At 53.3% G+C, this 17,605-nt stretch overlaps 6 protein-coding genes across 6 annotated transcripts; 2 read left to right on the top strand and 4 right to left on the bottom strand.

The window, feature by feature from the left end:
- Positions 1–364: 364 nt before the first annotated feature.
- On the bottom strand, positions 365–4,350 carry PG994_004489 (uncharacterized protein; the record flags this gene model as incomplete). Its single annotated transcript, XM_066855898.1, has 3 exons — positions 365–1,684; positions 1,827–3,635; positions 3,694–4,350. 3 exons carry the CDS (start codon positions 4,348–4,350, stop codon positions 365–367), a joined length of 3,786 nt encoding a protein of 1,261 aa, XP_066718065.1.
- A 5,553-nt stretch (positions 4,351–9,903) lies between these two features.
- On the bottom strand, positions 9,904–10,755 carry PG994_004488 (uncharacterized protein; the record flags this gene model as incomplete). The annotated part of the gene is made up of 1 exon (XM_066855897.1): positions 9,904–10,755. One exon carries the CDS (start codon positions 10,753–10,755, stop codon positions 9,904–9,906), a length of 852 nt encoding a protein of 283 aa, XP_066718064.1.
- Positions 10,756–10,897: 142 nt separating this feature from the next.
- PG994_004487 (uncharacterized protein) lies at positions 10,898–12,468 on the bottom strand (the record flags this gene model as incomplete). Its single annotated transcript, XM_066855896.1, has 4 exons — positions 10,898–11,596; positions 11,638–12,031; positions 12,314–12,350; positions 12,402–12,468. The coding sequence occupies 4 exons, from the start codon at positions 12,466–12,468 to the stop codon at positions 10,898–10,900; spliced, it is 1,197 nt and encodes a 398-aa protein (XP_066718063.1).
- A 1,751-nt stretch (positions 12,469–14,219) lies between these two features.
- Positions 14,220–15,089, top strand: PG994_004486 (protein ORM1; the record flags this gene model as incomplete). The annotated part of the gene is made up of 3 exons (XM_066855895.1): positions 14,220–14,370; positions 14,607–14,965; positions 15,036–15,089. The coding sequence occupies exons 1-3, from the start codon at positions 14,232–14,234 to the stop codon at positions 15,087–15,089; spliced, it is 552 nt and encodes a 183-aa protein (XP_066718062.1). The 5' UTR covers positions 14,220–14,231.
- Positions 15,090–16,161: 1,072 nt separating this feature from the next.
- PG994_004485 (uncharacterized protein) lies at positions 16,162–16,476 on the bottom strand (the record flags this gene model as incomplete). The annotated part of the gene is made up of 1 exon (XM_066855894.1): positions 16,162–16,476. One exon carries the CDS (start codon positions 16,474–16,476, stop codon positions 16,162–16,164), a length of 315 nt encoding a protein of 104 aa, XP_066718061.1.
- Positions 16,477–16,652: 176 nt separating this feature from the next.
- Positions 16,653–17,294, top strand: PG994_004484 (uncharacterized protein; the record flags this gene model as incomplete). The annotated part of the gene is made up of 1 exon (XM_066855893.1): positions 16,653–17,294. One exon carries the CDS (start codon positions 16,653–16,655, stop codon positions 17,292–17,294), a length of 642 nt encoding a protein of 213 aa, XP_066718060.1.
- Between the last annotated feature and the right edge of the window lie 311 nt (positions 17,295–17,605).

The raw sequence follows: 17,605 nt of genomic DNA, 5'->3' as shown, positions 1-17,605 counted from the left end.
AGCAAAAAGCAACCATGTCCAACCGCATGAAGTATTCGGAAATAAAGAGCAAAAAAGGAGTAGTAAGGTAATGATGACATGGTATCGACCAAATGAGTTGAGCAGCAAGCCCCCGCAGGAGCAGCAAGCGATTCTGAAGAGTAGATCGATTAAGGCATATCAAGAAAAGAAATAGTCGAGGCGGATATGCGGCAGCAGTGTACAGAGAGCAGGAATTGCCAGTAAAGGGGTAACTCGGAGAGTATTTGTTCCGCGGTAGCGGCTAATGCCGCGAAGCAAAGAAATGGCCCAGGATATTGGTTATTTGCAGGTCAAAGATGTGTAAGGTTATATACAAGAAGGTTGGGTGGGTTGTTCTATGGCTTTAATAGGCGACCGATTTCTTGCGACGCTCGAAGATGCGCGCGAATCCGCTAGGCTTATCCTCGACTGGAGGAGCGGCGGTTGCCAGAGTTGATGGTGGTGGTTCCGACTCTCGTAAGAAACGCGCCAAGTCGGATGTTCCAGATGCTCTCGTAGTGTGAGATGGTGTGGCATCACGAGGTTCGTAATGTTTCATTGGTACCCGGCCTGACGGTGCCCTATTCTGAGGAGACCCGGGCCCCATGATATCGTTGAGCTTCCCAGAGTTACCACCGTTAGGTGGCATGCTGGCTACGATAGGAGTATATCCCCGAACATTGCTGGCGTTGCTCGCTGCTCTTGACTCACGACCTGCTGGGGCCGCTGATCGCTCGGGTGTCGACGAGCCACCCCCGGCTCGCAGACGGGCAATCAGATTGTTGGTGCTCTTTTTCTTCAGCACGGCGGGCTGCTGAGCGGTGACAAAGGGTTGAGGAGGTGACGGGTCTGGCGGCGGGTCATAGTTGTTGAGGAAATCGATCAAGCTCTCCTCTTTCTTGGGCTTCGGCTTCGGCTTGGGCGCCTCGTCCAACAAATCATCCAAGTCTTCCTCATCACTGAAGTCAATCGCATAGGGGTCTCGAACTCTGCGCTGCTTTCGCTTCGGTATCATATCCTCCTCATCAAAGTTGTTAGAGTAGTTTGTTGGCTTATTCGCCTTGTTCAATAATGCGCTCTGCGAGTTGATCGAAGAGTTGACAGAAGTCTCCGTTACATTTGTCGAAGCTTGGCTGCTCCTGACGTCTGGAAGCGCAGCATCCACAGCTCTACCTCCAGTAGCGCCTGACATTTGGAGTTGGTCCGAGTCCATGGTGTTTCGGAAGGGAGCAATGTTGCGGGGAATACGAGGATTGGGACCGTTGGAAGGGGGCCCTCTGCGGATAAAGTCGATGAGATCAGAACTCTCGTTGTTGTGGCTGACGGCGGCGTCGCGCGCTTGAAGACGAGCTCTTGTAGAAGCCGTGCGCTTGGGTGGCATAGCAGTACTCGCAGTTGCAGGCACGGGGCTACTGATATCCCTTCGGTGAGGGTTGGCGACAGGTTTGTTAGCCTGGAAGTTCCCACGTTCGCCGGGCGGGCCCGTCGAACGTATAAACTCGGCGAAATCTTGCAAGGATTCACGTGGGATCTGGGCGTCTCTAGCTTGAGGCGCAGGGCCCATCCGCCCTTGGGTAGACATCGAGACAGGCGGCGCCCGTGGTACGGGTCCACCAAGCTTCGAGTTGCCGTGCCCCTCGGCGGATGCGAGCTTAGTCCCGTTGACTTGTTGAGAGACAAAGACCTCTTCACCGAGGAGGAACGAGATGGTTCAAGGTGTCTGGGCTCATCGTTCTTGCCAGAGCCCTTGGGATCCGCCAAACCAGATGACTGTTCCATAGTTGGCTTCGCCTTTGATGCTTGCGACATTTCCATGTCGCGCATACTCTGGGGGTAAGCGTATACTGAATTGTCTCGTCATTCTGAAGCAACTCCTCGAAGTTTCTTGCGACATCATGGGCGCGCTGGCTAGTGGATTCCTCGGAGCTACGGACCGCTTTGAACTTGTTGGAATTGGTGGAGGAGGTAGGGGAGTCGTTCTGTTTAGCCCAAGCACGCTTTGGGGATTCCGGCGACGCACGTTGCGAAGTTGTGCGATCGACGGATGGCAGTCCGACCGAAGGGGCCTGTGCATACGTAGGTCTGTTTGCACTCTTCTCCGGCAACGTCGGCAACGTAGGTGGCTTGGAGTAGGAGGACATTCTCGGAGGCAACTCGACTCTCTCGTATTTAGTGTCAATGTCCAGGTAAGCCCCGCCTGTAACAGATTGGTTCAGAATTGTGACCTTCGTCGGAGCCGGAATAGGAGCCGAGGTAGGCGCTGATGTAGGGGCCAGCGTGGGCGCGCCATAGCCATGTAGCGAGGGGCTTGAAGTACGTCTGACATTCCTCTCTCGAGAACTCTCCCTAGACGAATACGTATCCACCGATGGAAGGTCAGCTTGAGGTTCGGGTGGCCCTTCCTCCACAATGGGAGGAGTCGATACGCTCCCTTCCCTCGAGAGGCTCATGGAGCGAGCGGCTGAAGGATAGTCAAATTCGCCAGAGCCATGTCTGCTAGATCTGATGCTTGGACTTCGAGGACTGTGCACCTCGATCATGCGTACCGAGCTTAGGCTGTTTGATCGTCCCACGAGAATTGAAGGAGGCCTGTTCGAGCCGGATTCCGAAATAGCTGGCGAACTTCGACCGCCTATTGATACTCGTGATGAGGTAAGAATCTGCGGCTCTTCTTCGAACTCATCATCTTCTTCCTCCTCCATAGGCGTGACCATGGTTTGCAGCGCAGTTCCATGAGCCATAGCGGCGACACCAGCCAAAGCAGCTGAACCGACAGCAGCAGCGCCAGTTACCATTTTTGAGATCGGGCTGGCCAGAGCGGCTTGTGGATCTGCTTCGTCGACATTCCGAGCCTTGGCGTGTTCTGGCGCTTTTTCAACTGCTTCGTGGCCAGACGTTGGGATCGAGGCATCGCCAACCTTAGCGGAAGGCTCACCATCTCGGTTGCTGTTAGGCTCGACCACCTCACCTCGTGTACCTGCTGGCCTGGAAAAGGTGACGGGTGAAGCAAGACCAGTCGGAACTGAGTTGGCACGCTTTCGGGTTTTCTGTACAGGCGAAGTGGGCCGAGAGGCGGCGGGTGTTTGCGGGTTATGCTTCCGGGGCGCAGAGAAAACCATCCAACTCTTGGGTCGTGGGCGCTGCTGCAGAAGCTCGTCATCCTCCAAGTCGCTGTCCTCCTCATCACTATAGGAAACAAGCCCGGGAACTTCGATCTCAGCAATGTCGTTATTGCTCATGGGCAGGGGAACCGCTGAAGGGCGCGCCTCCTTTGCCGGCTCCTCGCTAGGTTTCGACTCTCCCGGCGAGCTGGTATCCTGTGATTCATCTATACTGACTTCCCTGGAGATTGGTAGAGTGCCAACGGTTTCTGCGACTATGCTGCCATGCCTACTGTGCGTTGCGCTCCTGGTGAACGATCGTTGGTAGCTGAGTTCAGCAGGGGCTCGTATCCTCTTCTTCCAGGCTCGCCATAACCTTCCCAAAGTTCTATCGAGAGCGACGCGTTCCATGTCTAGCTCTTCGACGACGATTCGGTCGGATATGTCGCCCGGCATTCGGGTGCCGTCTTTGAGCTCCTTCTCGTACTTGACTCGCAAGCGGTTAAAAGCGGCTTGGCCTGCAATAACCAGCACCTGCTCCCCCCATAAACTCGATGATGGAGGTTAAGAAAATAGCCACTGCAGGAGATACAGCTTCGGAGAGGATATCGTCACTTTCGCCCCTGAGGTGCTCTTGTTCCATATAATAATCTTCATCTTCCTCTTCCATGTCTCCGAGAGACGAATAGACCATGCATCGGAGCCGAGTGCGCTTCCAGGCCAACTCGAGATCCCAATTGTCCGACGGCTCGGCCTCCGGAGAGTGTGCGAGGTCGTCCACCTCGCCACCACCCAGATACTCCCGAAGCTCCTCATCGGCCTGATTTACGGCGTCTCTTGCGAGCTTCGGCTTCAGGACTTCACTAACAGCCGGTCGCAGGGCTGACAGAGATGTTGACCTTGCAATTGCAATTATGTTGAACAAAAGCTGATCAACGAAGTTGTTCGCGAGTTGTAGCGAGCCGGTTGCAACCAAGGCAGTTTCCCCGGAGGGTTCGATTCCAACCTGATCATACCATGTTTCCGAGTGGCTGTCGTGATCATTGGTCACTATTTGCGATGCGGCCGAAGCGGCAATGAAAGCCGCCTCAGGCGTAACAGACTGTGGAGGTGACATGAGGCTGTGGGCGATGGTCGACGGTCGGTCGCTCGAGATGCTCTGCGTCCTGGAGCGAACATGACGCGGTGTCGCAACGGCAGTTGTGGGAGAGATTGCCGCCGACATGATGTCGATTTGAGGGGAGGCCATGGTGATTACCAAAGAACGGGCGCCCCTGACCAGCAGTCCGCCCCTGCTGCTTAGCGAGCGGTTTGCTTGCTCGAGGGCGGTCGAGAAGGAGGGTGGGCAATGTATCGATTCTTCAGTGTGGCTGGATTTGTCCTATTAGCTTTCGAAATGCTTGATTCTGTGAAAAGCCCCCAAAAACTAGAGAGTTGGCAGGCCGTGAAAGGAGTGGACAGGGCTGCGAAGAAGAAAAACCATTAGCGACCCGGCGAATGGTTGACCTGGGCTGAAACACCCTCGACACGAATAAACCGGGAGTGCCTGGCAAAGAACGGAAGAGTGCAACTATGCAAGAAGGGTATATGCAGGACGGATGTTGTTTCTGGCAATCGAGAGGCGTCACCGAGTCATGCAAGAACTTAATACTCGAAAATAGATGAGAGTCCCTCGAGAGCTTTCTCTCCCTCTCTCGGCTTGTTTTCTCTTCAGCTGGGGGAGAGGGCAGGGTACATATCAAATGTAGTAGTATAAAAGTAGTTAGACGACGGCGTGCGCATACAATCTTGTAGTTACCCACTTGGTCCCCTGTTGCGAAGTCCGGTCCACTTGTCAGATGTTTCCTTCTGATCCGTGATCAATGTGAGAAATGAAGATGCACACGAGCACTGCAAAAAGTGGCATCATGGGTAGCTTTACGCCGGAGCATTTTTGGAGGGGCAAATACATCACTCCCTCTTGGTCTCGATTGACTGGTGTTGTCCGACTTCGACATTCTCACCACCAACGGCGTGTGCAATGTGAGCTTATGGCAGGATGACGAGACCGTTTCGAGCCTGTCAGAGCCGGCTGAAGGTTCGCCTCAGGATGTCAAAGGGGATGGGCAAATTTCGGGATTTGCAAGCCATGTAGGTTACAGGACCACGCTCCTCCCTCTCCCCTTTGCGCAAGAAATCAAATCTGAAGAAACGGGACCGGACGTACGTACCGTCGCGTGCGCCGAGTGATGCGGCCGCTCTCGTCGTAGAGCGACGGGGACCCAAGTGTAATTGTTAGCTGGTCTCTGTGGACGCAAGCAATGGACAAGGCTCAGTATTGCCAATATCGTTTCGTCCTGGTTTCGCACGACAGGTGTTTTGTTTGCATAGAAAGAAAGAAGGAAAGAAAACACACCAAGTGGTCGAACGAACCAAACCGGGCCGAGCAAACGAAGCAGGGAAGGGATTGAGGGAGGCAGGAGGAAGGAAGATCCAAGTAATGGTACGTGGTGCACAGGCAAACAGGCTAACCTTAGCTTATTTCGGGTGTGGGTGTAGGTGGTTTGCTGCTCGACCGGCAGCTACTGTACGTGTTCCAGTAGGGGCTGAAATCTGGAAAGCGAAAATTACTTTTAATTGCCTAGCGGGAACGACATGGGTTTTGGTTGCTGGGTCCATTGGGGAAAGCCCCCTGGACAAGGGGGTTGTGTTGATGATGACAGGGTAGTATTGCAGGCCAGTAGCTTCTTATTATTGCACTTTAATCGCCATTCTCATTTCTTCAGTGTCGCTGGTGGCGACGAGAAGAAGGTGCCATGGAATCCTCTTGTTCGTATGATCGGACACGCAAAAGATACTGAATTCGGGTGTTGGGCCGGAAGTGAAGTGAGTGAGTGGGCGCCCCGGCTGAGACCACTGGCAGACGGGCTATGTACGTCAACATGAGGTAGGTAGGGATGAACAGAGCTGTATTTAGAACACAGATGCACACACCAAAGTATGGACGATGATGTCTTGTCCTCAACACCACCCCCAACTGAACCCGGACTCGGCTTCTTATCTTATGTGCGTGTGTGTGCATATGTATGTGGCTTACTAGACGTACAACGTAGATCCTTGGAAGCCGATTGCTTGCTGACGTTGGAACTTCGTTCGACTCGACTTGGTTTATTGCCAATCGGGAAACATCTTGCTTGCTGCTTACATGTGTGTGCGTGTATGTGTCACTGAAGAATCGTCCTCCTCCTCCCGAGAAAGAAGATTGCGGGGGGGCTCGCACCTTGCAAGCGTGATTTGATTGATTGAGGGTCTCTGCGAGATTTCAGTTCACCAGCGTCGCATCCGGGCTCCTCTATTACCACTCTATCAGCAACAGCGTAGCAGCCCAGCGAAAGCCAAAGGCAGCTCCCCGGGCGCGGGCGGGCGTGAATCCCATTTGTTTGCCTTCATACCATAGGCCGCACCGGGTCGTGATTCGTCGTAAACGGACTTCCTAGATCTTCAAGGTTGCACGATGGGACGTCGAACCCCTGGGCGCTGGTGGGTTGTTCCCACAGACCACGGACGCTGGGGGCTACCGATGGTGGGCTGCGTGGAGCTTGCTCGGTGGGTAAAAGCTCATGGCTCCCTTGTCTGTCCCTCGTGAGCTTGAGGCTACTCCGGCTGCCCACTGGGCAATCCACTAACCCACCGCCGGTCCTCTAACGTTTTAGCAATCTAGCACGCGAGAATCGTACCAGGGTTTGATCTGAATCACCGTCCAAGAATCATGTAACGTGGGGAATAGAAGCTTTGGTGTGATTAGCGTCAGCAATATCGTGAGTTAGCCTCGTCGGCTACGACAATACTCGTGTAAGGGGACGGGGCCAGTCGCGAATGATTCGCGCAGCAATATGTATCTGAAGGTGTCGATGTCGTATTGGTGTCCTGTAGATTGTCCATCACTAAAATAAAGGTTGCTACGGATACATGCACACTTTCCAGAGCTTGACCTTCAAGATGTTAGTGCACACGTGTTCGGGAGTTTTTAACCTAGTGAGATCACCTACCGCTCACTTGACTCAATTTGTGTCAAGCAACCTCACCCAAATTGGAGATACACCTCTGCCGCTCCGGCAAAAAGCATGCCAATGCGAACCAGAGGGAATACATCGATGAAGATAATATATCGAACAAGAAAATGAATGACTTCAGCCGGTAGTCGAAATTGTTAAAAGAACCTATCCACCCATCCATCCCATTCATCAGTGATCACTGCCTGCATGCGAAGCGCACGCTGCATTACGTAGCCATATGCGCTTTCGGCAATGGTTTACCTTTCTAATCATGGCCGGTACTCCTGGCACCTGGTTGTCCTCGGGGTCCAAAAGTGTACATCACTCTTCTACATTGATATTTGGATGTCACGACCGATCTGACAACCTACACAGCAGCGGTGAGGAAACCTGCTGATCGAGGTTGCCTGAGCAGTCTGCCTGTTGTTGGTATCTGTGTATATCAATAGCCGGATTGACTTCGTCACGATGTGAAGATCCAGACCGGAGGACTGTATCAACTATCCAGGGCCTCATCTACATAGGTTAGCTGACCATCGTACTATGAAAGCACGGTGACAATGCGCAACGCCTTTTCCATACTAGTCAGGACCAGGCAGGTTGCTTAAGCTGAATTGGGTGGATAAGTATTGTGGTTAGACCGTCGTGAGTTCAGGACTATCATCAACAAGCTCCTCGCTAGTCCCTTCAGACTTTGTACGCAATCCAATCACCATGAGAAACTTACGAGCAAGCCCAATATCATCCCTTCTTTCTTCTCTGACGCCTTGCGCAGTTTTCAGCTCGCCCTGCTGCTGAGATGGGATCCAATTTGTTGTTCTTGCCTACCACGACAGATACTCACTTAGATAAGAAGACGTGCGATAAACCAGGGCGTATGTAATTTCCAACAACATTGTAACATTGACGTCGCATCTGACATTAGAGTCATTCGATGTATAGAATAGGTACTCCGTACATCCAAACCTCTGTCAGTTCAGGAGAGCTAACCAGCCGTCTCGTTACCGGAGCTTGGATCATCAAGCTGCTCTGCGGTGGTTGACAGTAGCTGCATGTCAAAGAGACGCCGGTCGAGATCTATTGCAAAAGCCGGCACATTGCTCCAACTAAGAGGGGGGCCATTTTTCTTTCCTTTTCCCTCGTGGGCGCAACCCCCCTGCCTTTCCAGGCAAACGCCAGCCGAGCGAGACGCCATCTGGCTGGTAGCATCATAGCAAGCAGCGCATAACACTGGCTGGCGGGCTTGGACGGTGAAGATTTGTGTCTCAAGAGATTTGCTTTTGCGTCGGCACCCGGCGTCCATCAAGCTCTTGATTCGTGGACTCGTAGAATAACTTCATTTACCTTGCGTCTGTCTGCTCAACCCCTCCATTACACATTTGCATATGATGTACGGAGTATGTACCGTAAAACCCCCCAATCGCTGCGACAGGGGCAAACGTCTGAGATATAGTAGTGGTGTACAGGCAATATGGGTGAGCCGGGATGGTATGCATAGACTCGGAGTGTTTGTTGTATCTGTTGTATCCGTGGACGACTCGTCACTTTTCATCTGTCCAATCTCGCCGCCAGAGATAATGACAGCAACAGCACGCTGTGACGCCATCACAACAAAGATATATCAACCCCGATATATCAATCCCGATATCATAGCAGACCGCCCGATAAAGTTTCTTTCGTTTATTTGTGCCCAACCTGAATTCTCTACATCTACCACTATTGAACGCCTAGAACGTCCAACGTCCGTTCCTTGACGTAGACATGGCTGGGGCAAGGCTGGGGGAGCAAGCAAACTTTGCCCCGAGTTTAGGTGCGTGACCGGACGGGTGAGCGCCTAAAAGCTGTATCGAAAGGCAGACGCCCCAACAATATGTAAAGGCAATTGACAGATGCGGGCGAGGTGCCACAAGGCTGAGACGGGATGCCCGCGTGCGAGCTTCATACATGGTAGCAACCGTTGTGCAGCTGCTGAACTTCAAACTCGCCGCTACAACCTAGCTAGGGGTCGACGTCCTTTAGGACCCTACCCCAAGGACCAATGTTGAGGTTCTCAAGCCCATTGTTTGATCTCGAAGGAAATTAGGTGGAATCAGAAGCAGCTTCCTCCATGTGGCTGATGTCGAGTGAGGTACGGATACAGGAGGCTGGCTACCGACCAACTGGCACCGTTCAGGTAAAACAAAAGCAAAGAGGTCTTCTAAACCACTTCCCTCATAAAGAATGGTTAGGTCCGTACGAGTAGTCCTGCAGCGGCCCGATCTTTACATATCAAAGCAACGTCACCGCCGGAGCGTCACATAAAATGACAGTCGAGAAGAATAGTTCCGACATCGTAAAAGTTTTGTGGAAATCTCGATGAAGTATGTACATCCGACGTACCCCGTAGCTGATCATATATTGCTGGAATCGTCCACGAAGTCGTTGGCTGGCTCGAATCAAAAGCCAGACGACGAGTGGCACTCAAATGACACATACACACAGGATAGCACAGATAGAACATGGAACATCCTACCCTTACGATTGTGCTAATCTACACGGGCGGTGTCGCAAGCGTTTAGCAATTCACTGCGATGCAAGCACTTGGTTGATACTCCCATTATATGTGTATTACACTGTTCTTCATTCATCCCTGAGTCTGCAGGGACCACTCTTGCAGCACTATCTTGCTCTCACAACAGAACCAACGGCCAGAGCCAAGACAAGTGAGGTAAGAGACTTTACCACGTTGACAGAGGCTCTTGCCGGTAAGTACCTATGTACCACGGTTTCTAGCGGCCTCCGCCCCAGCCTTTGTTTCCTGTGCGCCCCCTTGCGCGCCCCCGGCCCCTATTGCCACCACCCCTTCCACCTCCGCCTCCGCCGCCGCCGCCGTTTGAATGCATACCACCGGGACGCGGCGGTAGCGGGTGGAAAGAGCTCTGTGAGCCATTACCATTACCATTGAAGACCATGGGCGGGGGAGGTCCGGGCGGAAGCGGCGGCATATCCGCATTCCCAGGAGGAGGCGGCTGACCATTGTTGCGATTCCGTCGTGATGACCGACCTGACTGCTGTTGTGACGGATTGACGATATTGGTGGAAATGCTGATACCTCCCTTGCCAGGGTCGCCTCTACTAACGGACGGCTGGATGAAATCGCCCTCGGAGTCATCGCTCGAGACGAAATGGATATGGGTCTTCTTCGTTGCCTTGCCTTTGATATGGAACTCGGACACCTCATTGGCGCCTGCGTGGTCGACGCCTACTTGCGCAATGGCAATGTTGCTGCTCTCTGGGTCGACGTATGCGTCGCGATTCGCCTTGGACCACGTCGTCCAACCCTGAGCCTCCGCCTTCTGCTTCTTGCTAGCAAGACCACACTCGGGTCCGTAATGGCCAGCCGAGCCACACATGTAGCAATAACAAGGGATGTCCTTGACTTTCTTGAGCTCTGTCAAGCCTGGCTGGTAGCTCCTCCAAACGGTAGGACAGCGATCTTCCGTGTGGCCACGAGACGAGCAATAGGCACAACCAGGACGCTCGTCCTTGGCCAAGGCAAGCTTCTCTTGACAAGATCCTGCCTCGTGGCCAAGCTGGTAGCATTTGGTGCATCGTTTCTTCGTGGGGCAAGCGTATGACATGTGAGCGTCACTCTGGCAGAACCCACAGCTCAATGACGGGCAGCTCTCAGATCGATGCTGCGTACTGACACAATGTAAACAAACGACTTGAATGTTGCCAACCCGCGGAAAATACAATTCTAGTTGGCGGACTTCTTCGTCTTCAGACATGACGGCGGGGGCGGTTACTTCTGCCGTCTTTGGCGACAGGGAGCTGAATCTGCGTCTCGCCCGGCGCTGAGAAATCTTGGTTAGAAACACGTATCTGGGCTTTGGCTGTTGCGTCATTCCAAAGCCGCTCCTCACAGGTAAGTATCGCCTTCAATGCCTCGGTCTTGGACGCCTTGTTCCTCGATCTACTGGCACCAACAAAGAATCCATGTTTGTGATGTAGAATGAAATTCAGAGCATCATGGACAATCTTTCTGTGAATCACGGGCTTCTCAGGGCCGGAGCGCAGCTTCTCAGGGTTGGAGCGCATGAGCAGAGCGATAAGGAAATCGAGCTCCTTCTCGAACCAATCGAGCCACCAGGAAAATTTTGTCTGGGCGTTGCTCCATTTGATGGTTCGTATCTCGCCCTTAGGCAATTTCCAATCCTTTTTGTTCACTCGGAAAGTAACGTAGCCAATTTGGTCATCTGCTTTGTTTGCATCCGTAGGCTGCTCCTCAGACGAAGCACCCGGAGCGGTAGGTGGCATATCCTCGGCATCCTCATCGTCGCCACTCTCGTCATCTTCTCCGACTTCGCCTTCTGAGTACTCATTATCTGAGCCATTCTTTGTGAAGTCATCAGTGGGCGGCACAGGAGGTGCAGCTGGTTTGATGATAGGGGTTTGGGTAGGAGGTGTGGCCGAAGCTCCCTTAGGCTTGCCAAACGAAGTCCTCACCCAAGAAGACGGACCCCACGGTTGATGCCCAAAGGACCTTGAGAGGTCGACGTCTCTTGGTCGACTTCTTGAGCAGGCTCATTCTCAGGTAAGGGTTCTGGCACAGTAGAGGCTGTTGGTGCGCTGTCTGGCTCAGCCGCAATGCCTGAAGGTGAGGGAGGAGTGTCATGATGCGCAGCCAATCCATTCACCTCTCCACCCCCCGACGGACCCGAGGCATTGGGGATCTGGCTGTCATCTGTTCGCTGTTTCTTCCTTGTGGGTGTAGAAAAGCCCTCTCGATCGCTGTGTGGCTCAGGTGTCAAGCCCTTCAGCTCTTCACCATAGTCGCGTGGCCTTTTCTGACCACCCGGTGAAGTGTCCGACTCACCTGCCATTCGCGGCTGCTTGGGCGCAAGTTCAATTAAACTGTGATATTCGTTCACGATTGGATGTGCAAGCGAGGCAGCGTTGGTAGGGTAGTACGTTTTACACGCGACGGATATTCGAATTTTGAGGCAGCTGTATCAATGATCGCAACTTTAGTTTAGAGTTTTGCGACGCGGGTGGAAAGGCGGGTCCTTCAGCCGCCCTTTCCAGCAATGCGTCAGTGGGTATCTGTACAGGGGGCAGCATCCAACTGGAATTTGATGGGACAGATTTGGCCGACATCTCTTTTACCCCCAAAAAGCCAATCGCTAATGTACCTACCTCTCACATGGAAGCTTCGCACCAAATAGAAATCGCACTTTCTTTGCAAAGCAGCATCTTGCGTGACGACGTGGTTTTCTGTACGTACTATCCACTACTTTGAATACAATGATATCTGGTCTATAGAAAGTGGTATGGCGAAGCATAAAGTACATCTCTGCCCTTATGTATGGAAATTTGATGCAAGTGTCCGTTGCATAAGCTCGTCTACCGGACACTTGGTTCCGGGTGGATTCTAGGAGCAACTCAACTACATAACAGAAGACAGGAGTTCATCGAAGAGGGACAACTCGAAAAGAATGCAATTATATTATCATATAGACTAGAATAGCATCTTGTATGATCTCCCACGCATCTACAGTATCTAACTCGTCTTTAAGGGATCCCAGCACCATGGCCTTTCTCGTGTTGCATCCCAATAACCAGTATGGTTCGTTGTTTCGCTTCGAGAACCAAGGGAGCAGACACGGTGGCGGGGCTGGATATTTATTAGTGGAACCTCAGATGTCTGATCATTGATAAGTGAGACCCTGAAAGACCTGGACTGCACGACGACCCTCGCATCCCGACATATAGAAATCTGTATTCGCGCTGATTGCAATAGCTCTTGGCGCACCGGCGAGATGGGGACAGGCGAAAGTAATGGCACCAAAAGCAAGGGGATAATCCCGGAATGGTTTCCATCTCCGCACCGAGTGCCAATTCTAGGCGGTCCAAAGATCCTCCCCTGGCTCGGTAACGGCCCCCTAATGCAACCTGGTAATGAATTGGGATGTTTCTGAGGCGGAATGAAGCGATTGGGGAGAAGCTCATGTGGTGCGCGCGAAGAAGTCCAAGATGGTTCTGAACTGCCGGTGTCCGCGAGTTGCGGCGCTGCTGTCTGATAGGTGTGTGTTAAAGTAAACCATCCACGTAAGTGATCCACCACGTTGTGCAGAGGGATCGGAGCCGGCTGGGCCACCCCCCCAGACAGGAACAGAACAGGAACAGGAGAGAGCTGCGTTGCTACACAGCCAAGCTTCGAGCTCCTACAAATGCGTAGGGTACTTCTCCCACCACCTGCCTAAAGTGTGTCGACTTCCTCCAATTCCAGCTGGCCAAGTGACCTCCAACCTTCATTTTACCCCCCTACCCGTGACCCTTTTTGAGCTAGCATGTACCTCAAAGACAGCACATCCAATCCCTACATCTGACCTCAATTGACTGCGAAAAGCCATCCTCATCACCAAACAAAGCAAACGTCTGCGTACGCGCATCTGCACATCCGATACGATACCACACGATCCGACCTGATCTGACCTCAGACTCCCACTTCCCATCCGGAACCCCCGCAAAAAGAGTTACGAGAGAAAAAGAAAACGTTCGCTGCCTGTTTCGATTCGGCTTCTTCATTGGCCCTGCAAGCCACTTCTCCTTTTTCTCCATCATTGATTGGCATCTCTACAAAGTAGCAGCACCCATATTGTTCTGGCTCACGTGTCGCGGCTTGTGCATATGCTCCCCTAGAGCTACTACTACTTTTACTACTACTACGCCTGATATTTTTGCCTCCGGGTTTCCTTTTTGTTGGCCCTCCAGACACATCCCATTGGCCGCCCGCATCTTGTTTTTCTGTGATATCACAAGTACCACGAACCACTACAACTTTCTCCCACGCCCGTCGCCGCTCCTGACCGTCTTCGTCGCTAAGCGAAACGAAAGATCCACGACTCCCGCATCCGCCCTTTTCCCCAGCATTCGCAAAGTCCCGCCCCGTTGCGAGACTTTGACGACCATATTGCCCACGGTGGCCAACACAAAGCTTCACGAAGATTCTTCCAACACCGCCAAACTGTCTTCCCCGATAGTCCTTCCCCGCACCGTGTCTTACGGCGTCGGCACAAATCCCCCTCCCCGAGGGGGGAATACGTATCTGAACATGGGCGAGGAGAAGACGACCAGGAGACGGAGGTCCAGTAGTATCCTCCAGATCTACCAAGAACCTCAGGAGCCTATAGAGCAACTGAGCGACCAATCGGCCCTTCCGAACTTGAACGCACAATGGGTCAACGCGAAAGGTACGTAACATATATCTACGCCTTCGAGCCAAAGAGGTGGGAAAGTTGGTCGGCCCCGGCTTTCCCAGGAAACATTGGCGCAAGTACGAAACAAGGTTTAAGCCGGGGTGACTGCAAAACAACCCGAAGCACGAGCGAGCATCACAAGAGCAGCGGTGGCGTGTGGGGATGGATTCGTTCCTAGAATATTAACTTGGTTCTCGGTTGAATGAGCTAACCTGGATATCTCCATACAGGTGCTTGGACGATTCACTTCGTCCTAATTTTCGCCCTTAAAGTCTTCTACGATGTTATCCCCGGCGTCTCGCAGGAAACCTCGTGGACCCTGACGAATATCTCGTACATGTTCGGCTCGTATATCATGTTCCATTGGGTTCGCGGCACGCCCTTTGAGTTTAACAGCGGTGCCTACGACAACTTGAACATGTGGGAACAAATCGACGATGGTGCCCAGTACACGCCGGCCAAGAAGTTTCTTCTTAGTGTACCTATCGTTCTCTTCCTCCTGAGTACGCACTACACTAATTACGACCTCACGTATTTCACCATCAACTTTATGGCTACTCTCGCTGTGGTAATACCCAAGCTACCATTTGTGCGTACAAGTCTAACCAGACAAAACTCCCGGCCTTAAACCATTGCAAATACTGACCCTTTCTTTGTAGAGTCACCGTATGAGGGTTGGCCTATTTTCCGGTGTGCCCGAGGAGGCCCACTGAGAGTTTGAACCCGAGAGAAGGTGTCAACTCGACGACCGCGACTGAGAGAGAAGCAATACCACAGCGTTGGTCGGCTCATGGGTTTTATGTCACCACACCAACGCAAAGGGAACCAGGAGATGACAGGGAGCCAGGACCCTGCTAAGGCAGCAAATGATGCCGAACACCAGGTACCTACTACCATAGAAAGGCAAGCAGCCAGGAAAAAGAAGTGCAATGCCTAGTCCAGATGGCGCTACGAGTAATTCTCTCACTTAGAGCTCCCCCACAAGGGCCGAGGAATGTATACGTGATCCTAAAATGCGGCCGGGTCTCTCCGGGTTTATTGAAAGAACCTCTGGTCTAGATCGACCCTGCTGGGCATCAGTAAACAACAAATTGGCAGGTGGCGGGTGTTGTTATTCATGTATCTACCATACAACATTTGGGCCAGTGGCTGGTGAACCTCTTTGTCCGGCGTGGTACACTGGCATCCCAACAAACATGAAATTGGGAAGTTCCAATTGGGCAGCGGACACTAGCCAGACTACTGCAGGTTGATATACGAGTCTGGCTAGGAATAGTCCAATATCCAGAGCTGTCCGGCCCGGCTCGAGGCAAGATAGAAAGGTATTAGACTCCCAGTGTGCGATATGCCTTGCCGGTCCGTCTTCGATATGCGGGTTGCTCGGCTCCAATCTACGAAGGTGTGTTTATTGTTTATCGGAAAACCAGAATCTACTTGTATAAATCCCTAGAGAAAGTCTTCCTTCAAGACCTGACAACTTTCACTCGCTGTATCCAGTCTTATTCCCTAGCCTGCACGCTCGTCAGACAACTCTTGACCGATAACCCCTTTCTTTCTCCAACAGTCGTTACATAACGTTCGCTCTTCACAAGTATACGCATTCATAAGTATACCACAACAATACGCTCAATTCCCTGAAGCCGGTAAAGAGGAGAGACGAGAAAAAGATGAAACTCTTCGCTATCGGGCTTCTTGCTCTCTTGGCATGGCTGAGGCCAAGAACTTCCAGCGACGCAGCGGTGCCCGTCTGGAGAAGCTGGGCTTGTTCGAGGCCGCCCCTCTCCCTCACCGACGACTGGCGGGCAACAGTTCGAGCAGCGCTCCCATGACCGCCTCCATGGCCAGCTCCATGGCCAGCTCCATGACCAGCTCCATGACCAGCTCCATGACCAGCTCCATGGCCAGCTCCATGACCGCCCCCATGACCAGCTCCATGGCCAGCTCCATAACCGCCCCCATGACCGCCCCCATGACCAGCTCCATGACCGCCCCCATGACCAGCTCCATGACCGCCCCCATGACCAGCTCCATGTCTGCGCCGATAACGGCGCCCATGTCCGTCACGACCCAGCTCGTCACGGTCAACCAGTCCGTGGTCATGACGACGACCAAGGCCTACTGGTCCAACTCCACCGTCACGCTGACGCTGCCGTGCCCGGTGTGCCCCGGGGGATCGACGACGATCACCTCGGTACCGACCCCTCCCCCCAACTGCGGCTCCGGCACCCATCTCCTCCGACTCGCCCACCACGATCTGGAAGAGCGGGACCGTCACCATGACGATGCCGTGCCCGGCCTGCACGCAGTTGTCGCCCATGCCGACCTCGCCCATCGTCTGGGTCAGCGCGAACTGCACGTGGACGCAGCCGGCGGCGCCCATGAGGACGCCGTACACGCACACGCGGAAGCCGATCCAGCCCAGCGGCAGCCCTGCCCCCATGCCCAAGCCGGCCTCGAGCAGCGCCGTCTGGGTCAGCGGCGGCACTGTGACCACGACGGTGCCCTGTACCTCGATGATGCCGATGCCCTGGTCCAGCGTGTCCAAGGTCCCGGGCTCCGTCATCGTCGTGCCGACGCCCTACCCCTCTCCCGTGCTTTCGACTAGTACCATCACGCCGCCGGTCGTCGTGGTTCCGACGACCCCAGCTGCTGCCCCAACCCCTCAGCCTCAGCAACCTCAGAAGCCCGTGTCGCCTCAGCCTCAGCCTCAGCCCACGACTACTACTCGCCCTGCTGCTATTCCTATGATACCGGCCCCCGTCGGCACCCCTACTACTACTATGGCACCGGCCCCGGTCAGCCCTACTACCACTTCAGTACCGGCCCCCGCCAAGAGCGCCGGGGCATCCTCGTATGGTGTTTCCGCCATGAGCGGCCTCCTTTTCGGCCTGAGCGGTGCGGCGTTTGCTCTCCTTTAAGCGAGAGCACCGCCCAATACTGCGGAGGCCCTCGGTACCGAAGCGCACCAGGCCAGAAAGAACCATACAAAAAGCTCTTCCTTACTCCTGGAGATCCGTTCCTAGCCTCGCTTGATATCGCCTGTTGTACCCCATTGCTGGAACACGACAAGTAATCCAATGCTGTCTGATAAAGGCAGACTGTGTGGGCTGTGGATTGGTTCCCTGGTTATTGCAAGTAGTTTGGTGTACATGGTGGCAATAGTTGCTTGGGGTGTTAGAACTGTCATAGCATTATTAGTTGTTGGTGATGGAGGTGGCCCTACAAAGGT

Source organism: Apiospora phragmitis, assembly GCF_038363925.1.
Source record: "Apiospora phragmitis strain CBS 135458 chromosome Unknown utg000005l:1.0-4161743.0:1.0-4166827.0, whole genome shotgun sequence".
Taxonomy (NCBI): Eukaryota; Fungi; Ascomycota; class Sordariomycetes; order Amphisphaeriales; family Apiosporaceae; genus Apiospora; species Apiospora phragmitis.
This window is presented reverse-complemented; position numbering and strand designations above follow the sequence as displayed.